General features: G+C 42.5%; 2 protein-coding genes across 12 annotated transcripts in view; one reads left to right on the forward strand and one right to left on the reverse strand.

Moving 5' to 3' along the window:
• The window catches only part of PLPPR1 (phospholipid phosphatase related 1), a 486000-nt gene extending 481613 nt beyond the window's left edge, over positions 1–4387 (forward strand). For all 7 annotated transcript variants that reach the window (XM_074361920.1, XM_074361916.1, XM_074361919.1 and 4 more), the window contains 2 exons: positions 131–262; positions 3264–4387. In XM_074361920.1, coding sequence (XP_074218021.1) covers positions 131–262; positions 3264–3296 — 165 coding nt within the window. In that variant the 3' untranslated portion in view covers positions 3297–4387. The remainder of the gene's footprint in view (positions 1–130; positions 263–3263) is intronic.
• Positions 4388–12345: 7958 nt separating this feature from the next.
• The window catches only part of BAAT (bile acid-CoA:amino acid N-acyltransferase), a 46085-nt gene continuing 39341 nt past the window's right edge, over positions 12346–19089 (reverse strand). For all 5 annotated transcript variants that reach the window (XM_045515253.2, XM_045515252.2, XM_074361915.1 and 2 more), the window contains 3 exons: positions 18482–18981; positions 18040–18242; positions 12346–15807 (listed from right to left, as the gene is read on the reverse strand). In XM_045515253.2, coding sequence (XP_045371209.2) covers positions 15208–15807; positions 18040–18242; positions 18482–18981 — 1303 coding nt within the window. In that variant the 3' untranslated portion in view covers positions 12346–15207. The remainder of the gene's footprint in view (positions 15808–18039; positions 18243–18481; positions 18982–19089) is intronic.

Consider the following 19089-nt stretch of genomic DNA (forward strand, 5'->3'; position numbering starts at 1 on the left):
TCCCTGCCCACTGGCTCAAAGGAAAATATCACTATGCATTGATTCTAAGGGAAGGACCTGCCAACCTCAGAGATGGCCAAGCCATGGTCGCTGCAGTCTGACCCCAACCTTCTTTCCCCTCATCCTGCAGGGAATGTGTGTGGTCCATAACTTTAAAGGAACACAAGGATCTCCTTCCAAACCCAAACCCGAGGACCCCCGTGGAGTACCCCTGATGGCTTTCCCAAGGATAGAAAGCCCTCTGGAAACCTTAAGTGCACAGGTATAGTAAAGTGTTTTAGCAAACCAAGCCCAGAGGCTCACGGCCGCTCACCTTGGGAGGTCAGCCACTCCATTCCCCTGCCGGAAACAGGACGTAGCAGAGCCCACCCAGTGCCATCAACATAGGAGGAAACGGCCCCAACAACTTCCCTCAGCTAGTCCTGGATTCGTTCTGTGGCTTGGCCATCGTGACTCCTCAGGAAGTTCTTAGTGGTGTCTGACTTAAACCCCAGCTGCTTCAGGACAACTTGACATCCAATGTAATAGCATATTTGTGAAATTTAGCCCAATCATGTGAGAGGCCAATTTGATTTAGTAACTAGGACATTTGGAAAGAAAAAGGTTGTTACATCCAGTGATAGATGTAGACTGGAAGCACATTTAAAAAAAAAAAAAAGGGTGACTAAGTGTCCTTTTGGATCTATTTTGATGACAATGAAAAACTCAGTGTAACAGTACTTGCTGATCACTTACACCAGGACCTTGCTTCACACCCAAGATGAAAAAAATAATTAGCCACACAGACCTAGTCTCAAGGAACTCACAGATGATCAGGAAAGGTGTATATAAATGAATCATTATAATATTGCATGCCAAATCAGAGGCACAAAGTGCTTTGTGAATACAAAGGAAGAAAAAATTTATTCTAAGACAGGGAAAGCGGTGGAGAAGACTCGCCAACTGGAAGGGGCCCTGAAAGATGTGGTTTCAGGCACTGACTTGCCTGAGACAGTTGGGTGCTTTACGAATGTATTTGTTTTTGAACAAGAACTTACTGAATCAACAAGATAGTTCCCACTTCACAGAGACAGGCGTATGAGGGCGTCATCACCGGCCCAAGGCCACGCAGCAAGTGGGAGAGCTGGGGTGAGCGGCTCTTTAAGCCGACGGGGCAGGGACAACTTGTAACGAAACAGGGTTTTTGTTCTCGTGCCACTTTTTGTAGGTAGCCGAGTCCCACTACAGCGTTTATCTCCTGTAACTGTCTGTTTCCCTTGACACCTCGTTGTGTTGGGCGCTTCCTTATTTTTACAAAGTACGAGAGAAAAGCCAATCCCCTCTCCCTGGAATTATCGTGTACTTATCAGTAAGGTAGAAAATATTTCACTATTTAAAGATTACTAACTGTCAGACACCTGAGAAACTATCCTATCTCACATTTAATGAATTCTAACCTTATGACTGAATCGGAAAAAAAAAAGCAATTTTCATCTTAGGAAAAATATTTAAGGCTCTCCATTAAACCCAGTGCCAAGTATTTAGTTTGCTTTCCCTTCACCTGTATTAAGGTGAGAATTTTGAGTTGGCCTAATTAGAAATAAAATTCTGAAAAATGCATTACTGGTTCACTCATCTGCAGTTAATGCAGGCTGAATGGCAAGTTAGCTCAGTAATGAAGCCTTGGAATGAAACTGTGAAATAGACCCCCCGAGTTTTTCTTCCCTATCGTGTTCTTTTACCCGGTGAGGTCAGAGTGGTTCTGTTTCTGAGATGAAGCAACTAGCGACAAAGGTGAAGTCAAAAGGCAAACTGCAGTGTTTGCCAAGTTCCACAAACATGTCAGGCTGTCCTTGTAAACGCTCGCTGTCCACTGTGCCCTCAACGTCCTGGTCTACGAGCACCCTCTCTCCACTCCGCCCTTCTACCCAACACTGCTTGAGCATCACCTCTGTGTCGAGACTTCTCCAGCCTTCTCTCCTCTCCCTCAGGACCATTCATAGTTGACCATGGGGATTCCACGTACATTGAAAAATGAAGTGCCCAACAGGGTTTCAAAACCTACTGTTGACAATATAGATAAAAGTTTTTTTTTAATATAATTTATTGTTCACTACAGGCAGTAGTTGAACTTCAAGTCTGTGCATGTATCTTTATTTCCATGTGAATCACTTCATCTGGATGAAATCTGAGGCCTTTCCAGAATTCCAAGCTTGGGCCAAAGCACCCTCAGGGCCCCTCATGTGACTGCTTCTCAGAGTTAATGCCCATAGAGTCCCCTGACACCCGCCTCCCCGTCGACACAGATCGTGGAGGATCAGAACCCTATGAACCACGTCTTTTTTATTCTCCACATTCCCTGGGATTCACTAAGTGTCAAATAAATGTTAGATGGATGGACAGATGCAAGCCAGAACCAAAACCCAAATTAGAGGTACAAAATTCTCAGTTTCTAAAATTCATAGTTGAACTCTCAAGAATATAACATAAATCTCGTGTCCTGAAAACAGGAATCAGGAAACCCATAATAATTAGATCTAAAGCCACCATTTCCTAAGGTATTTACCAATCCCATGGACTAGGGGTTTTATGTTCACACCAAAGAGAAGCGCCTTGGGCCCGAAAAAAGGTGGGGTTATATGTAAGTTATGTAAAACAAGAGAGGTGAGGACTCTGTGAACAAGCCCTATCATCAAAGTTGATAGAATCACAAGGGAAGGTGGACAAAGCTGCAGTCATAAATTTTAACACTTCTCAGTAATAAACAAAATAAAGATACAGATGATTAATAAGGCTGATTTAAGCCACATTATATATAATCCTCCTCAAAACATGAAACATTAAAAATAGACCATGTGCAAGACTATAGAGCAGATCAAGAGGTTTTAAGAAGAATCTAGATCACGCAGACCACATTCTCTAGAAGTTCAAAGACACCTTAAACTAAAATGACTCAGAATATATCATGGAAATTTTTCAAATATTAAAACTGTTCAATATTAAAGCCACAACATTTTTTTTTTAAAGATGCGGGATGCAGCTTTGAGATCTTTGAATGTTTCTAATAGAATATAGTTAAGGATAATCTAAGACAGATGATCTTACTGTAGCTGAAAAATTAGGAAGGTTGAATTCAAGAGCTAACAGTTTGAGGGGCCTTGGCAGAGTGTATCAGGGAGAAGCAAGAACCTATGTGAACGTGAGACAAGAAAGGAAGGGATATCCAGGGGAGAGAGTGCACCGGTTAGTCACCCGACTAACGTTTTATCTGCTTATGTCTGCAGAACCACTCTGCCTCCATGACCGAAGTTACCTGAGACGGCTGACGGCTCACAAGCTGTTTTTTTTTTTTTTTTAAATCACCCTCCAATTCGATACTTCAAGACACACAGTTACTTGATGTCAAACTGTGAAGACAAGTATTATGTTTATCTAGTTAGAAGCTAATGTTTTGTACATTTTTTTGTATGAGGAAGTGATGTAGCTTGCCCTGATTTTGGTTTGGTTTTTTTTTTTTTTTTTTTTTTTTTGGTCAGCTTTAATATATTTATGCCAGAATTTTACACAAGTTTTTCTTCTTGTTCAGGTGTGCATTGAAGAACCGCATTTATTCAATGGTTGATGTTGTTTTGTGATATTTGTACACCAGCCTTCTTTCTTCAGTTTTATAGACACAGAAATAAAATTAATATAATAATTCACTTTAATCTTTTATTACCACAGTGGCTGCCTCCTCTGGAATTTTTGAATTTTAATGAAACTTTTGAATTGCAGGGACGGCAGTATTGGTTAATGGTAAATCTCAAAATCAACTGTGTAGAAAGAAATATTGGTTTGAAAAGGAACTTTGTGTTCTGATCTCTTAACATGTGATTGCATTCTAAGTTAATGTACTAATAAAAATCACTTAGGTTACACAAACAATTGGCAGGGAATCCTGGGTGTGTCTTAGATAATGGCCTCTCCCATTTAATTCAAGATCTTTCTGCAGTCAAGTCCTTGGGCTGGCAGGTGACCCTGAAGCCTTCTTTCCAAAAAGGAAAAGCAAAAAAAGAAAAGCCACTACCAGCTTCCCCTGTCAACTCAGTTTTGTATATCATATTGTATGGACTTTATATGAAATGAATATTTTACAGTTTGCACAGTATTATTTTACAGAAAGGGTATGAGCATCTACAACCCGGAGCCCCGAGCAACAGCTTGACTTTGTGGCTTTTAATTGTTCTTGAATTTTACTTGCATCTCATTTTTCTAGCATGGTAATTAACTAACGTGTAACTCCTTTGAGAAAAGGAGCCCCCTTGTCTGTACCTATCAGAATGTTTTCTTGACACTTCCATGTTGGTTCTTCTTAGCTTTTTTTGTACATATTTTTTTTTCTAAAGAAAAAAAGTTATCACAAAATGTATTTTGGCTCATTGTCCTTTGTTTTAAGCTTCATCTGCTGGGCAAAGTTATTTGAAGAGTCACAATGACTTTGACCTCAGTAAATGTTTAGCCTTTTCATTTCCATGGCCACTGAGAAACCCCAATGGATGCATGACTGACATGTCCTTTCATGAGAGAAAAAGAGAAAGAAAAAAAAAAGAGAGAAAGAGAGAAAGAGTGTGTTTAGGCACTGTAAAAGAATTCTTGAAATTAAGACACTCAGAAGCACATTCTGGATGCCTAGCAAGCTCCCTTTGTCTTCAGCCCAATAGGCATTTTTAGGAACCAAAGTTACCACTGCTAAAACGTCCCCTAGTCCCGCATCTCATTCTGGCATCAACTTACTTACACTTACATACGTACGCACTCACACACGTCGTTTGAGTGATGTCTGACTAAATGCTGGGGAAGCGGGCAAGAAAGGAACGTGTTGAAAGCTCTGCTGGTCCCAGATACCAGGCCATGTGCTTTCACATCCACCATCTGGTTGCTCTCAAAACAGTGAGCCCAGAGAAGCTGTGACCATCCCAAGGCACTGCTATACACACCAGGACTAGTATTAGAATCCAGGTCTGCCTGACTCCAAATTCCACTCTTTCCACTCCATCAAGATACCTCCAAGCCAAGCCACATCTTTTCAGAGGGTTTTCCAATGTCATCTAGCTCGTTAGGAGCCTCAGGGGACAGTGTAGGTGACAAAAGCACATCATGAGAACGACGCATTCTGCTTATGAGAGGGAGTAATTTGCAAGCTCAGAGCCTTCCCATCCCATATAATGTTGCCCAAGTTCCGAGTGATCCATTTTCTGTATATATATATTTATGATTCTTTTATAACAGCAATGAGAGCTCAATTTTGTTTCATTGTTTATAAGACATTCTGAAAAACACTGGCAGACTGTACTGATTTTACATTACCTGTGTCTCATCACAATGGGAGATCATCTCCATGTCTGACTGCCAGATGGTATCTCCAGGAATGTGAGTTCACAGAGTGAGTGTTACCCTTCTACTCTTCTCTCTGGTTTGGAGCTGGAAGTACCTATTAGAAGTGTTCTGAGATCTCTGGCCACAGACCCCAATTTCCTGGCCTTGGGGATGGGGTGCAGTTACTGGTACATGAGTCAGTGAATGATGCTCCATGGACCACCACACTGGGCACCTGGAACTAAGCACCATCTCTGGGCTCACACCCCTGACATCACTGAGGGTCTGATTCTTTCCATCAGCACAAGGCAACCCCCGTGTGTTTCCTTATTTAGCCCCAAGTTACTTCACAGGCCTCACGTGGATCTCTTAAGCCTGCCATCTGGGATTCATTTCTCAGGACTAGGGACCCCTCTATATGGGCCTCCTGGCCAAGGACAAAGCCCTCTGTCTAAGTAGGACAAGTGGTCACTATCACAACAAAAGGGCTTATAAAATACGTGGTCATAGCAACCTGTGAGACCATCAGCCCCTCAGGGTGTTTATGACACCTTTCATTTCTCTGATTCCTCACCCAGAACAGGACCTGATGGAGCAAAACAGTTAAAGTTCGTCAAACAGATTGATTCCAGTCTTCCACTTAACTGGCCTGAAAGAAACTATCACTCACTTGGAAATGAAGAGAAGTTTGAATGAAGCCTAAAGGTAGATGAAAAAGAAATGTATTTAGTTACAAAAATAGTAAGGCTGAGGAAACGGCACTCGGCAGTTACCAACATGTGGGTGCCTCTCTTGGTAAGTTCTAGAGATCTGCTTATGAGGCTGACAGACAGAAGGCCGTATGTAGCTGTACTGAATCAGAGAACACCAACGGGCATAATCCCATACGTAGAAGGAGAAGGCGCAGGCAACACGAATGATTTAAAGAGCGGAAAAGCCAGGAGTACCATTTTTGTTTTAAAAAGCCCCTTGATTTCCCTATTATCATCAACTACCAGAACCTCTCAAGGATGTTAAGAAACTTGGAGGAAGACACAAATACCACATTGCCCTAGTCTGTTTTAGGGAACAGGTTACGTTAAGGCTGGTGCACCATTCCTGCCCTGTAGAATTCCAGATGTGTGCTGGAACTAGTCTGTCACTTACTATGATAGGAATTTTGTAATCAACCCCAAATCTCTTGCTTGTATCCGAGTTCTTGATCCAGATGTCCCAGGATCAAGCGATACAATCGTTAAGAATTTAATGAACATCTATTAAGTGTCAAGACTCATGTTAAAAACTGGGAATATGCCACAAAATTGACCTACTTCTTCCCATCAGGGAATTTAGAGTCAAGTGGAAGAAAACGAGAACCACCACAAATCACTTAGTGCTTTGGAGGGAGACCTGATTTAGATGGGGCAAGATAGAGTGCTATATCTTCTTAAAACTGATGTATACATTAGAATGAGTAGGAGGTGACTAGACCAAGTAGTAAAAGAATGAGGCCAAAGGAACAACATGTACAAATGTCCTGGGGCAAGAAAGTGCTTTATATACCTGTAGAACTGAAAGAAAGCCAGAATGGCACCCAACGATGGGTGACCCACTTAAGTGGAAGTTTGGGGCCTCCTACCTTTTGCTGAGTCCCTCGTAGGGGTCCTCAATTTGGTCCAGCTTTCCCCTGTGTTAAGGCAGCTGCCAGCAGAGTGGCCTGTTGTTTCATTCTCTGTTGATCCTTTTTCCTGAGTCTGGTCTCTGCCATTAAAAATTTTGAAGGCAGTTTCAACAAGATGAGACATCAGCATTCCTAAAGCCCCTCCCACCTTTTAGCATTTTCCTCTGTGTATCAGGGGAGCTCTGACCAATGAAAGTCATATTCACCATCTTTAAATTCCCTGGGTCCTCAGGGTCTATATCTGCATATGCCTGTGTGCTCTAACGACCCTTTCTAGAAATTCTGAAGGATCTTCATTTGGTTTCTTTTACCTCCTGTTCTTTATTGAGGCTTCTTTGTGCTGGCACCCTTCTTTACAATCCCGCAAGAATGCGACCTGGATAGGGTTCAAGGTTTGGCCTCTCCCCAGCATTACATCCCAATTAGGATCCACTGTTGGTCCAGCTACACTTGCGGCATCCTGTACCGGGCCGCCAGGGTTTCTGCATGAAGCCCACCTGCCTCCTCTCTGGCTTTATCCAGCACCATCCGACAGTCTTGTGAAATAAGGATATCTAATAAACTCAATCATCTGCCCAGGTTGGGTTGTGGGCTGCAAGAAACTGAAGAAAAAAAGGTTTTCCATTCCCTTTGGGTCATCTCTGTAAACTGGCATATTATTCTTCCAATGAAGTAAATTTGAAGTTGAAAAGGGGGAGTGGACCCAGATCAATACCATTGGCCACCCAAGCTTCAGCATTCAAGTCCCCCAGTGGGCTCTTGCCTGAAGGAATACTGCCCCACCTGAGTTTGGGTAGCTCCCGGCCGGTATGAGAGGGGGAGACCACCTCTATCTCCTATTTCTTGACCCTCAGAGACTGGCGGCGGGTGGGGTTGGGGGAAGGGTTTGGCGACGAGCCTGAGGCTGTGGCTCAGGTGTTGGCTGTGGGGGTGGGGGAGGAGCAGAGCCTGAGACTGAATTAACAGCAAGGCCTCCTTTTTATTAGAATCAAGCGAAACAGGTTTCTTTGCCTTCCCTTCCTGCTGGGCCATAATCTTACATCTTCTTTGCACAGGTTTATTCTGACACAATAACACAAAAGATTGCACAAAAGGTATTTCATCCCATTTTTCTTCTAGTTTATAAAATAAATCTACTTGCAAGATTGGATTGTAATTTAAGGAATCATTTTTAGGCTATTTTGCTCCAGAGTCTAAAAGATCTCCTGGCCATGCAGTGTTACAAAAATAAATTAAAAAATAACACTTGTTTCTTTCTTTTCCATGGACTTATAACTGAAAGGCACCCAGTTTTGGACAATGCAGCCAGGAGGGCTACAAGGGGGAACTGAATTAGCATTTCCCATCTTGAAGGGGCTTTGACTCCTGAAAGCTGTAGCAATGAAATCTCTCTACAGGTCCTTGCTACACGCACCAATAAACTCAATCCCCAACAGCCAGTTCTTAACAATTAAGACAATCAGACATGGAAAGACATGGGCCGACAAGACCAGAACAAACAAGACCCCCAAAGCCCCCAGCCTCTAACCCGGGTACCGAGTGCCTCCACAGTTGTGACCTTTTATATTGCCTGCCCAGATCCCACCATGTGAGCCTCCAACCCACAACTTGGTCAGGATTGCGTTCACTTTAATGAGGTTATGAAGGAGGATTAATAAAATGGCCGCACTTGTGCTAACAGATTGCTTATTCTTATGCTTGCCCTTAAAGTGGTCATCTGACCTGACTGGCTGGTTGCTACTCACAGCTCCAGGCCCACTGTTAAAACTAAAGCTATTGATCTTACTGTTTCTACTTTATTCCAGGAATCAAAAGCTATAATCATGCTTGGTCTCAGAGTTGATCTCCAAGGAGAATGTCACAGGACTATAATCTTACAAAATAGCCTGAATTACCAAGAAGACCACACCTTGAGTGCTTACGAGATAAAGAAATCTAACTGCTAACTGGTCGCCTGGAGGCATCATGACTCCATTCTGTCTTCTGATGAGAAAGTGATTCTGTTAATTGTTATCGATGCTGCATTGTTTGAGCTATGGCTATATAACCACCCCACCCCATCTCCAAGGTGGGTTCACAGTTTTGAAGGCACTAGCCTGCTGTGAGTCCCCTTTGCCCGGCAAAGCAATAAAATTGCCTTTTCTTCTAAGTTCCAAGAACTCCTCTCTGAGTTATTTGGCTTATCAGGGACGGGGGCCAATCTTTCGGCAACAGTTACTCACCCAAAACACATCTTCCAAACCCAATCCCCCAAAACCATTTTTTGTTTGTTTGTTTATTTGCTGCAAAACGAAACTAAGTACCAAAGGTGGGTGACACCTCACCAGGGAAATCCAGGGGACGGTCCCTGGAGCAAACGTACCAGGCAGCTGCTTGGACTTGTGCCCAAGCTCTCAGGACCGGCAAGGGGCCCACGAATCACAGGCACAAGCCGCCCTGGACTTACCTCCTGGCTGGCTCGTCTCGCCCCACGCACAGCCAAACTGCTGGGACACCAACGCTTGCAGCAAAGACTCGGCTTATTCGCAACGCAGCCAAGCAGGAAAGCGGAAGAACCAATCCCAAATCCGACTCGCTGAAGACAAGGGGCTGGGGTAGTTGTGGGCTAACCAATAAGGAGGCAGGGCGGTCTGAGGTGTGGGGAACGTGGGGAAAGGTGATTGGGAAAAGGTGCGATAATCGTGGTTCTGCACAGGTGTAACTGAGCTACAGGCCTCTGTGCGTTCAGAAGGTCACTGAGAGGACACAGGCATGTGCCCCGTTGGAGGGGGACGGTGCTCCCCAGCCTTAATCAGCTCAACTCAAACAAGACACAGCTGAGTCTAAGTTTCTGGACAACAACTCAGGCAAACATCTTAGTGTTTAGGCTCCATGCTGCTTGGAGGACGTGCAAGTCTTAAAACGACCTTGATTACTGAAGGCAAGTGAGATGCATTTGGCTAATCGTTACCCATGGTTTCAGATAGAACCAGGAAAAGCAGAGCAAAGAAATGCAAAGAGAAAAGCATGTAAATACATTTTCAAATATTATCCTTATCATACCATGTATCAACTTAAAAAGCATTTATTAATTGATGGTGGAATCATCACTAATTTGTGTTCAGAACTTGCTATCCTGTACCAATACCCTGTCTTATAATTGAGATGTCTAGAGAACAATTTTGTTACTTAACTCGTTAGTTGCTTGGTGAGCACAGAATTTCAAAAATAAAGTTGAAGAGTATATGTGGCTATTTGAATTGGCCGTGGGAAAAGCCTGTGCATGGTCCAGGTCCCACGGCTAAGATGGATTTTCTGTGGTTGACTCAACTAGATTCCCTCTACGGGTGGGTTTTCTTCTCTGATCTAGTTTTTCTCAGTGGTGGACATTCACCAAATCTTTCTCACTGATGCCAGAACACACCTCTGCTTGGTCTGAATTTTTCTTTCTGTGCATGTAGTGTTATCAATTAAAGTATCTGCAAGGCCCTCTGTCTTTGGACTAGTCTGTCTTTTACTATTATGAGTTGAGCTAACCAAACCAAAAAATCATAGGGACACTTATCACATCCAACCTCAATTATCATGGAAAGCGTAATATAACAGAAGAGAGAAGATTGGATTATTGCCTTCCTAGCTACTGCAACCTGGGTCCATACTGTGGTCGGGTGGGTGAAATAACAGTTACATGAGTTTTGTAAGGAGACTATAAATTCAATCCATTTGTAAATTCATCTATACTTATGTGAGCTTAGGGAAATCAAGCCTGCCAAGGCTTGGTTTACTCACCTGTAAAATGGAAATAATTTAGCAACTACCTGTGCTGCGATGGTTCATTTTAGGTATTGACTGAGCCATAGACAGCCCAGACATTTGGTCAAATATTAATCTGGGTATGTCTGTGAGGGTGATATTGGATGAGATTAACATAGATTCAGCAGACTGAGTGAAATAGATTGTCCTCCCTAATGTGGGAGACCCTCATCCAATCAACGGAAAGCTGAATAGAACAAAAAGGCTGAACTTCCTTTAAAAAGAGGGAACTCCTCCTGCCTGGTTGTTTGTGCTAAGACATCTGTCTTTCCTGCCTTCCATCTCACTCTGAAACATCAACTCTCCTTGGATCTAGAACATGCATGCTTTCGGAATGGAATTCACACTATTAACTCGTGTGGTTCTCAGGTCTTCAGACTCAGACTAAAATTACACCACTAAATTACACACAAAATTACAGCAGCTTGCTGACTGCAGATCTGGGGACTTCTCAGCTTCCATAATCACATGAACCAATTTCCCATAATGAATTTCTTTCTCTCTCTTTATGTCATCATGCTGGTTCTGTTTCTCTGGAGAACTTTGATACAAAGAATGGTTCTAAAGAAACAGAATTTTGAAAATGAGTTTTCTGAATTGGTTCTCGAGTTTCTGGAATTGTCTCTTTAATCTGATTGTATTTAAAGATGCTAATAAATCTATCTCATGTAATCAGGAGAACACTGATAGTCTATGGCATGACCTGGCAATAGAGATGCCTCTTGTAAGAAGCAAGGGGGCTGGGTGACTTTGTATGTGATACTTTTGAACACCTTTGGCAAACTAGTGAACATAATGAGATCGGCTAATTGTTCCTATTGTTACTGGACAAAGTGGGAAAAGGAAATGATGAACTCAAGGAATTTAAATTCCTGGGTTATGTGCCCCATAAATGATCTGAAATCTCCTATGTGTGCTCTGAGGAAGATCCTTGTCTCCTGTAGCCACAAGGCTGTTATTGCTAAAAAAAACAAACAAACAAACAAACAAACAAACAAACAAACCCAGAATCTTATCCTGTGACTGGCTGAATTGCAATGCAAGTTGAACTCAAAGCCTTGTAGGGTGTCTACTGTTAAAAGCTGATGTGAGGATTAAATTAGAAAACTCATCACTAACTTTCAGCAGTTTCTGGCATACAGTAAACACTCAACAAGCCTTTTTGTTTCTGTATTTCTACAAAATAGGTGGCTTATTTTCAGCTCACATCCAACAGGGAAGATGGGCGTGGCTCTGCTCATCATTTCATTTCTTCCCACTATTCTATCATCACAAAGAAAATGTAATGCAATCACTTCTAGCAACCATACATGGTCCTCAAGTTATATGTATTATGTAGGTTTATAAAACTTTAAAATTCTAATAACTGTTTTATGAAATTCAGGTTGGTTACTACTTTTTAATTCATCTTGCTAAATCTTCATTTAAAAAACTAGTTTGGGCCATTTGTCCTTCTACACTGCCCCGAACTCAATGCAAAAAAGGGTGGGCTGCTGTGATAGAAGTGCTCATAATCATGACAGTCTTTAGTAGCAAAAATCAGAAAATCCCAATGTAAATTGGCTTCAACCAATAAGGCAGTTTATTGAATCCAATAACAAGAAATCCAAAGGTTAAGCAAACAAGGGAACAACATAATTAGAGCCCTAGTCCCATTTCTCTGCGGCTCATTTGGCTCAGACCCTGGGTGTGGGTTTTGCGCTCAAACTAGCTCTCTTCCTGTTCTCAATATATCACCCACCTTAAGATGAAACAACATCCTCAGGGGAAATTTCCCCCCAAACTTCCAAAGTGTCTCTTTCAGGCAATCTCCATTCTCCTCAGATGTCTCTGACATCTCCTTGGCCAGACATGCCACGCATTCATGCCCACACTAATCACTGGATTAAGGAAAAGAGACCACCACGATTGGTCGGCACCAATTAGCACTCCCCTGTGGGGGCTGCAGTAAGTCCAGAATTGCTGGAGCACAGGGACATGCTGGGTACGATTATAAAGGAGGAAGGTTAGGCTACCAAGAGTACATGCAGCAGAGGTTTTTAAACCAATGGAACTTTCTACCAGAAGCAATAGAAATCTGTGAAGAGGACATGCAAAGGCTGAGAGAAAAATACCCAGTCATGATTAAAACATAACAATGAAACAGTAGAGTGGCAAGCCTTAGAGATAAAGAAAATCCAGGGACCAAGAGGCTGCCAGGTCCAGCACTATAAATTATTTGTGTATTCAAAGGCACATAAACCTTTATCTTTGAGGTGGACTGTCCAACCACCCTAGAAAGGGAATAAGAGAGGGCGAAAGTTACTGGGATTCACATATACACATAAATAGAAAGATGAGAAGTGGTCTACTTATTTGTTTAAACTAGAGGGCGACACAGAGGAAAAGATGTAGTGCATGCTAACGTTCTTGTCTGTTGGGAAAGAAAGGTAAATATATCAATTATCTCTCTTATTTTTTTAGCTTTTTATTATGAAAAATTGCAAGCACAGATAAAAGTAAACAAATAGACCTCACTATACTGATCATCTAGGTGTAATAATTGTTCACATTTGCCATATTCCTATAGCACTTTGAAATAATTCCCAGATATTGTGATCCTTCACCTCTAAATATGTCAGTATGTGTATCTAAATAGGGACTTTCTATGTAATCACAATACCATTTTGACATCTAACAAAATAATAATTTCTCAGCATCACTTAATATTCAGTCCCTATTCAAATTTCTCTATTTATCCCCCAAATGTGTTTTTTACAGTTACTTTGTTCAAATCAAGCTCACACGTAGCATTTGGTTAATGTCTCTTAAGCCTCTTTTAATTTTTAACTGCCCCCAGCTCACTCCAGTGCAAAAAGAAAGAAAAAAATCCCACAAAGTGAAAAATTCCAAAATTTCTTCGTGCAGTTAACTTGTGAAGAGAGACAAGGTCAGAGACAAGACAATTAACTTGTGAAGAGACCAGGTTAAAGAATGACCGACAATCTGTGACTGTCTCCTTGTAGTGCCGTTTAACTTGTCCTCTAGCCACCACATTAATAAGAAGTTTGATCAAAGGGCTTGATTAGCTTCACATTTAACATTGTTGTTAGAATTTAGTTCTGAGTAGTGCTGGGCAATCCACATTACATCTCATCATGAAACGTGTTATGTCAAGTTGACCATTTTTAGAGATGCTGAGTTTGGTCAGTGCGTGCAGGTGGTGACAATCTGAACTTCGCACTGAGAAGTGAGGTTCCTTATAAGCAGCAAGTTATCTGCAGGATGATACTTTGTACTTTGGTGGAATTACTCTTGGGTTTCAAAGGGGTGGGGGGCAAGTAAAGCGGAAACTATTAGACTTTTACAAAATGAGAACACTGCATATCAAGAAGCCAGAAAAACACAAATATGGCAGAAGGAACAAACTTATTTCAAAGAAACAGAAATTGATGAATTGGCAAAAATTAGATTTTACCAACAAACAACGCAATAGCTGTTCTAGTAAAAGATCAATAAGATAGGCAAATATTTGGCAAGTCTGACTGAGAGGAAAAAGAGAAAGCATGCAAATAAACAACAGGGGACATGTGAAAAATTATAAGAGGAAAATGTGTTCCAGAAGATAGGGGTGAAACCCTGACAAAATATAAGACCCAGTTGGCTCCAAAAGAAATTTTAAAACCCAAGTTAGTCAATATGAGAAAATGACCTGTTAGAATTAGATGAATAAGCAGAATTAGTCCATGAATGAATATTATTCACCACATTAACAAACTGAAAGATAAAAGCATTATAAGAACCATAATGGCTAGTTCTGACATAGAAATCCTACATGCCAGACACTGTACTGACGGCTTTAAATGTAACTCATTTAATTTCAATCAGTGCTACAAAGGCACTTGAGCATTTGCTCTAACTCCTGATTAAAATTATAAAAAGAAATATATGTTTAGGAATAAAAAGAGAAATCACTAGTCTAAAAAAATTTAAAGTATCTATTGGAAACCTATGGCAAGCACTACACTTGGTGATGTATTAGAACTTTTCATATCAAATGTCATAAATTCAACTCAAAATAGTTTAAACAGAAAGTGATTTTATAACTTGGAAGTTCCAGGAAATTTATCTAGATTGGCAATACCTTGATCCAAGATTTCCCTAAATGGGGTACAAAAGGTTATTCAATTTGCAAAGGTATCACAATTTTGAAGTAGCAACTACCCTGGTGCATATAAACTAAGATTCAATTTACAAAAATTCAAAGCACACACAATTTTGTCAGAAATATTTCAGATGCACCCAGTCCTTTGCTTTTGCCTAATTTCCTTCCAGTTAATTCAAGGTGACTGTGAATCTAGAAAAATCAGGAGACCCTCACCCACCCGCACCCCTGCTTTATAACCACTTTTTTTGTCTCCCCGCCTCATCATCACTCTTACTCAGAATTTGCTTCTGCTCTGAACGAGGTGTTGCCTGAGGAACTTCTGGATCTCTCCCCAGGCGTGCACCTGGGCTGCTGAGTGAGCAGCAGGCTCCCCGCCCCAGAGGATGGGGCGGAAGAGGCCATAGCTCGGGTGCACAGATGCAGAGCACAGGGGCCCGTAGGGCGGCTCTAAGAGGTGGCCCGTCTTGGGGTAGAGCAGCATCCTTCCATTGCTTTTCCCGTGGTTCCGCAGCTGGTCAAGGGCCTGCTCAGCGTATTTTTTGCTGTTATAGCATTCATCATCCTCCCCTATGATGAAGAGGATCTGACCCTGCGCCTTTTCAATAGGAAGCACACTCTGCTGATTCAGTTCATCCCGGGGGTCCCCCCTGTAGTGGCGGAGGCGCGCAGCCCCCATGGGGTGGACATCCATGCGCTCTGGAAATGAGGGGATGGATGCTATCACCAGATCCCGGTACCTGAGCGGACATTCAAAGACGGCATTGGACCCGTTGATGCAGACAGTGGCCACCACCTGCTTCAGGAAGCAGGCCATGGCCAGCCCAATCTCTGCACCTTTGCTCATAGAGACCACTCCGATTCCGGGACCTTGAACCTGAAGGACAAAAGGGAACTCATTACAGGCATACTCCGAGAAGGAGCTGTCCTATCAGCCAGTAAGCTAGTGATGGGAAAAGTCAGAAAATATGGGTTGGGAGTCCTTGCACTAGGGAGTCCCAGCTTCTGTGATTGAGAGAGAACACTACCTGCTTACCCTCGCCAAGCTTTATTGCCTTGTGAGGGTGATCATGTTCTCTACCTGGCAGGACTGTTAGGAAGATGAGTAAAAGAAAAGAAAGAAAAACTCTTCATCAAAAGCGAAGTTCTATAAAGGCAAAAAGGGTCTAATGCGCCAGCAACACTCAACACCACAAGAGCAGAGGCAGGTAAGATTTCTGAAGAATCAAATTCTTCTCTCCAGCTAGGAAAAGAGGTCTCCTGGTTTCTTTCAAATATTAGGTAAGTGTAATTCATATTTAAATAGCATTTTATAGCTACAAAGGATTTGCATATTCATTAATCTAAGGGCTACTCCAGCAAGCATTGGGAGGGTAAAGATGAAAGACTTGGATTCTTTGAACAACTGAATTTCAGTACCCAAGCCAGTAGGAAAAGTACTAGTTCCCAGGAGGGAGTCCTTCCCTTTGTGGTTGGCTGAGGGAGCAGAGGGAAGGGAGGAAGTCAGAGATGAATGAGGAAAGGAAGGGCATTCTGGACAAAATGAGCAAATATGTTCAGGTGCACGGATGCAGAGCACAGGGGCCCATAGGGCGGCTGTAAGAGGTGGCCCGTCTTGGGGTAGAGCAGCATCCTTGTAGCGACTTTGTATGTTGACTTCACTCACAATTGTATTCTCGGCACCTTTCTGTCATCAAAATTATTGAAAAAAAACGTTTTAAAATCAGAGCATTCTGAGATCCAACTTTTTGAGATCTACTTCAATAGGTCTGAGGGGGGCCAAGAATCTGATACTTATAAGGTATCCCCAAGGAACTCCAATGTGCATCCCCGTTTGGGAACCATCTCCTGAGGAATGGATCAGGAAGTTAAGGAGGAGGGCTGACTGGAGACAGGAACTCGATGAATGCATGACTGCAGTATCACAGATGAGCAATCATGAGGCAATGAACTACAACAGTGGCAGGGAGGATGACGAAGATGTGCTATATCGAGAAAGATTCAGAAGTAGAACCTAAAACACTTTGGGATGGGTTGAGGGTGTGGAGAAAAGAAGGGAGAAGAACCAGATGGATGAAGGTGACAAGGTGGATTTAATGAGCTTACTATATGCTAGGCCCTCTGCTAAGTGCTTTACATACATTATCTCAGTCCTTCCAACAAGAAAATGGAGATTTAGGAAGTTTAAGTTTCAGTGAAGGCTACGACAGTATCTATTATGGGGCAGAGGTGGGAATTGAATCTCTTCTGCTGAATCTAAACACAAATTTAATTTTGGCAGTTGACCTTTTTTCTCAGACAATGTCACAAATAGTTAAATTTGAAATTTTAAAAATTGACTTGAAAACATTTTATCTGGGATTTAATTCCTTCTAGGCAACCTTTAAAAAGATGCAAATATGCTTAGAAAAATCACACGTGTATTTGATAATGATGATGATAACACTCAAGATGAGGACACCAGTGATGCTCCAACTGGAAACATATCCTATCTCTTCTTACAAGGAGTCAAGGCTCTCCCAAGAGATTATGATACAAACTGGGGAGTCAGGATGACTTAATGGTTTGGAACAAAGACAGAACAAAGTGACAGAAGGGCTCTGTCACTTACTGGCCATGTAGCTTCGACACCTTACTTAACTGAGGTGAGTATACCTTCTCATCTGAAAACTGAGGACATTGTCAAAAGTACTAACTTCACAACGTAATTGTGAGCATTAAATGAGATGGTGCATATAAAGTATTTAGCATAGAGTCAAACAAATAGTCACTTAAGAAATGTTAGGTGATATGATTGTTTTACCATGTTAGGTTGAACTGTAAGAAAGAACCTGATTGTTGAACATTTTGGAACTAGAAAATGAAAAGAATGATAATATATTCACCATTTATTGTCCTCTTTGTGCCAGTAAGCACTAAACTGATCCTAATCAATTTAACAATCCTATAAGGTAGATTATTATCCCCATTTTAACTGTCAACTGTGTTATGCCCAAGTCTAAACACACTGATAAAGTAGGCAGAACAGACACTTGTGATTTTTTTTTTTTTTTTTTTTTTTTTTTTTTGCCATCATGTTACCAGGTAAAATGAAAAGTATTTTAAATACCTTGGGATGAGCTAGTAGCAAGTTGGCACCTTCCTCAAAGTATTCCAGGTCCACTTCCTGCAGCTTTTGAGGCAAGTCTTCATAGGCAAAATATGCTAATGCCAGCACTGCAAAGCCACGGGCAGCCAAAAGACTGGCCCGAAAATCCACTAGACCCCCGGTGCCCCCAAACAAGTCAATGAGTCCCAGGAAAGGGCCTTTCCCTAAGAGCAACAAAAAGAAGAGCATGGAATCAGGAACAGTAACAAGAGGGTCAGGGAGGTAGCCATAGAAGGATGGGCGGAGCAGAAAGAATTCCACTTTCACACCCACAAGAATGTGGCAGGGGGCTTCGAAAACACTGTAGGAAATACTGGCTCTCCAGTAATCGGATGCCTTCGGTTTTTGTTTTCATTTCCACCATCAGCCATATTTTTTCTCTGTCACCAGAGATGACTCTCACCTGGAGGGAGGAAAAGGGCTCCTCGCAATCGGCCTTCGTGGATCTTCACCCGCTGGACCCCAGGGCTGGAGAACCAGCGCTGCACCACTTGGCTGGCCCTGGGCTCGCCCGGGGCTGAATCTTGGAGATAAAGTGAGTCATATAGCTGCAGAGTGACCCAAAAGGGGCTGTTCATCACATCGCGCTTGAGCAGCCTCCTAAAACCCTTATCAGGCTTCAGAGACCAGAAGGGGCCCATTGGATGGACCCCCACGTAGTCACCTCCCAAGGCAGGCGTCTGCTTCAGGTCCAGCTCACCAGCCTCATTAGCCCTGTAGAAGGCTCTGGACTGGAACAGATTCCCCTTCTCATCCTTCAGAGATGCCACGAGGGTCACCATCTGCAAGGGAGGCAGGCCTGTCGCTCGGATGTGCACAGGCTCGTCTGCAAGGGCACTTGCTGGGGTGGCTGTCAGCTGGGACATTGTCAACCGGCAAAGGGACCTGCTGGTATTCCTTGCCCTGCAGGGGAGAGAAGACTCTGAATTGGAACTTAAATTCCCAGGGAGAGGCCCCAACAAGGCTCGTATTAGGTCTGGCCAAGGTAGACTTCTGGGGGCACGTTGCGAA

Source organism: Camelus bactrianus, chromosome 4 (assembly GCF_048773025.1).
Source record: "Camelus bactrianus isolate YW-2024 breed Bactrian camel chromosome 4, ASM4877302v1, whole genome shotgun sequence".
NCBI classification, from domain to species: Eukaryota; Metazoa; Chordata; class Mammalia; order Artiodactyla; family Camelidae; genus Camelus; species Camelus bactrianus.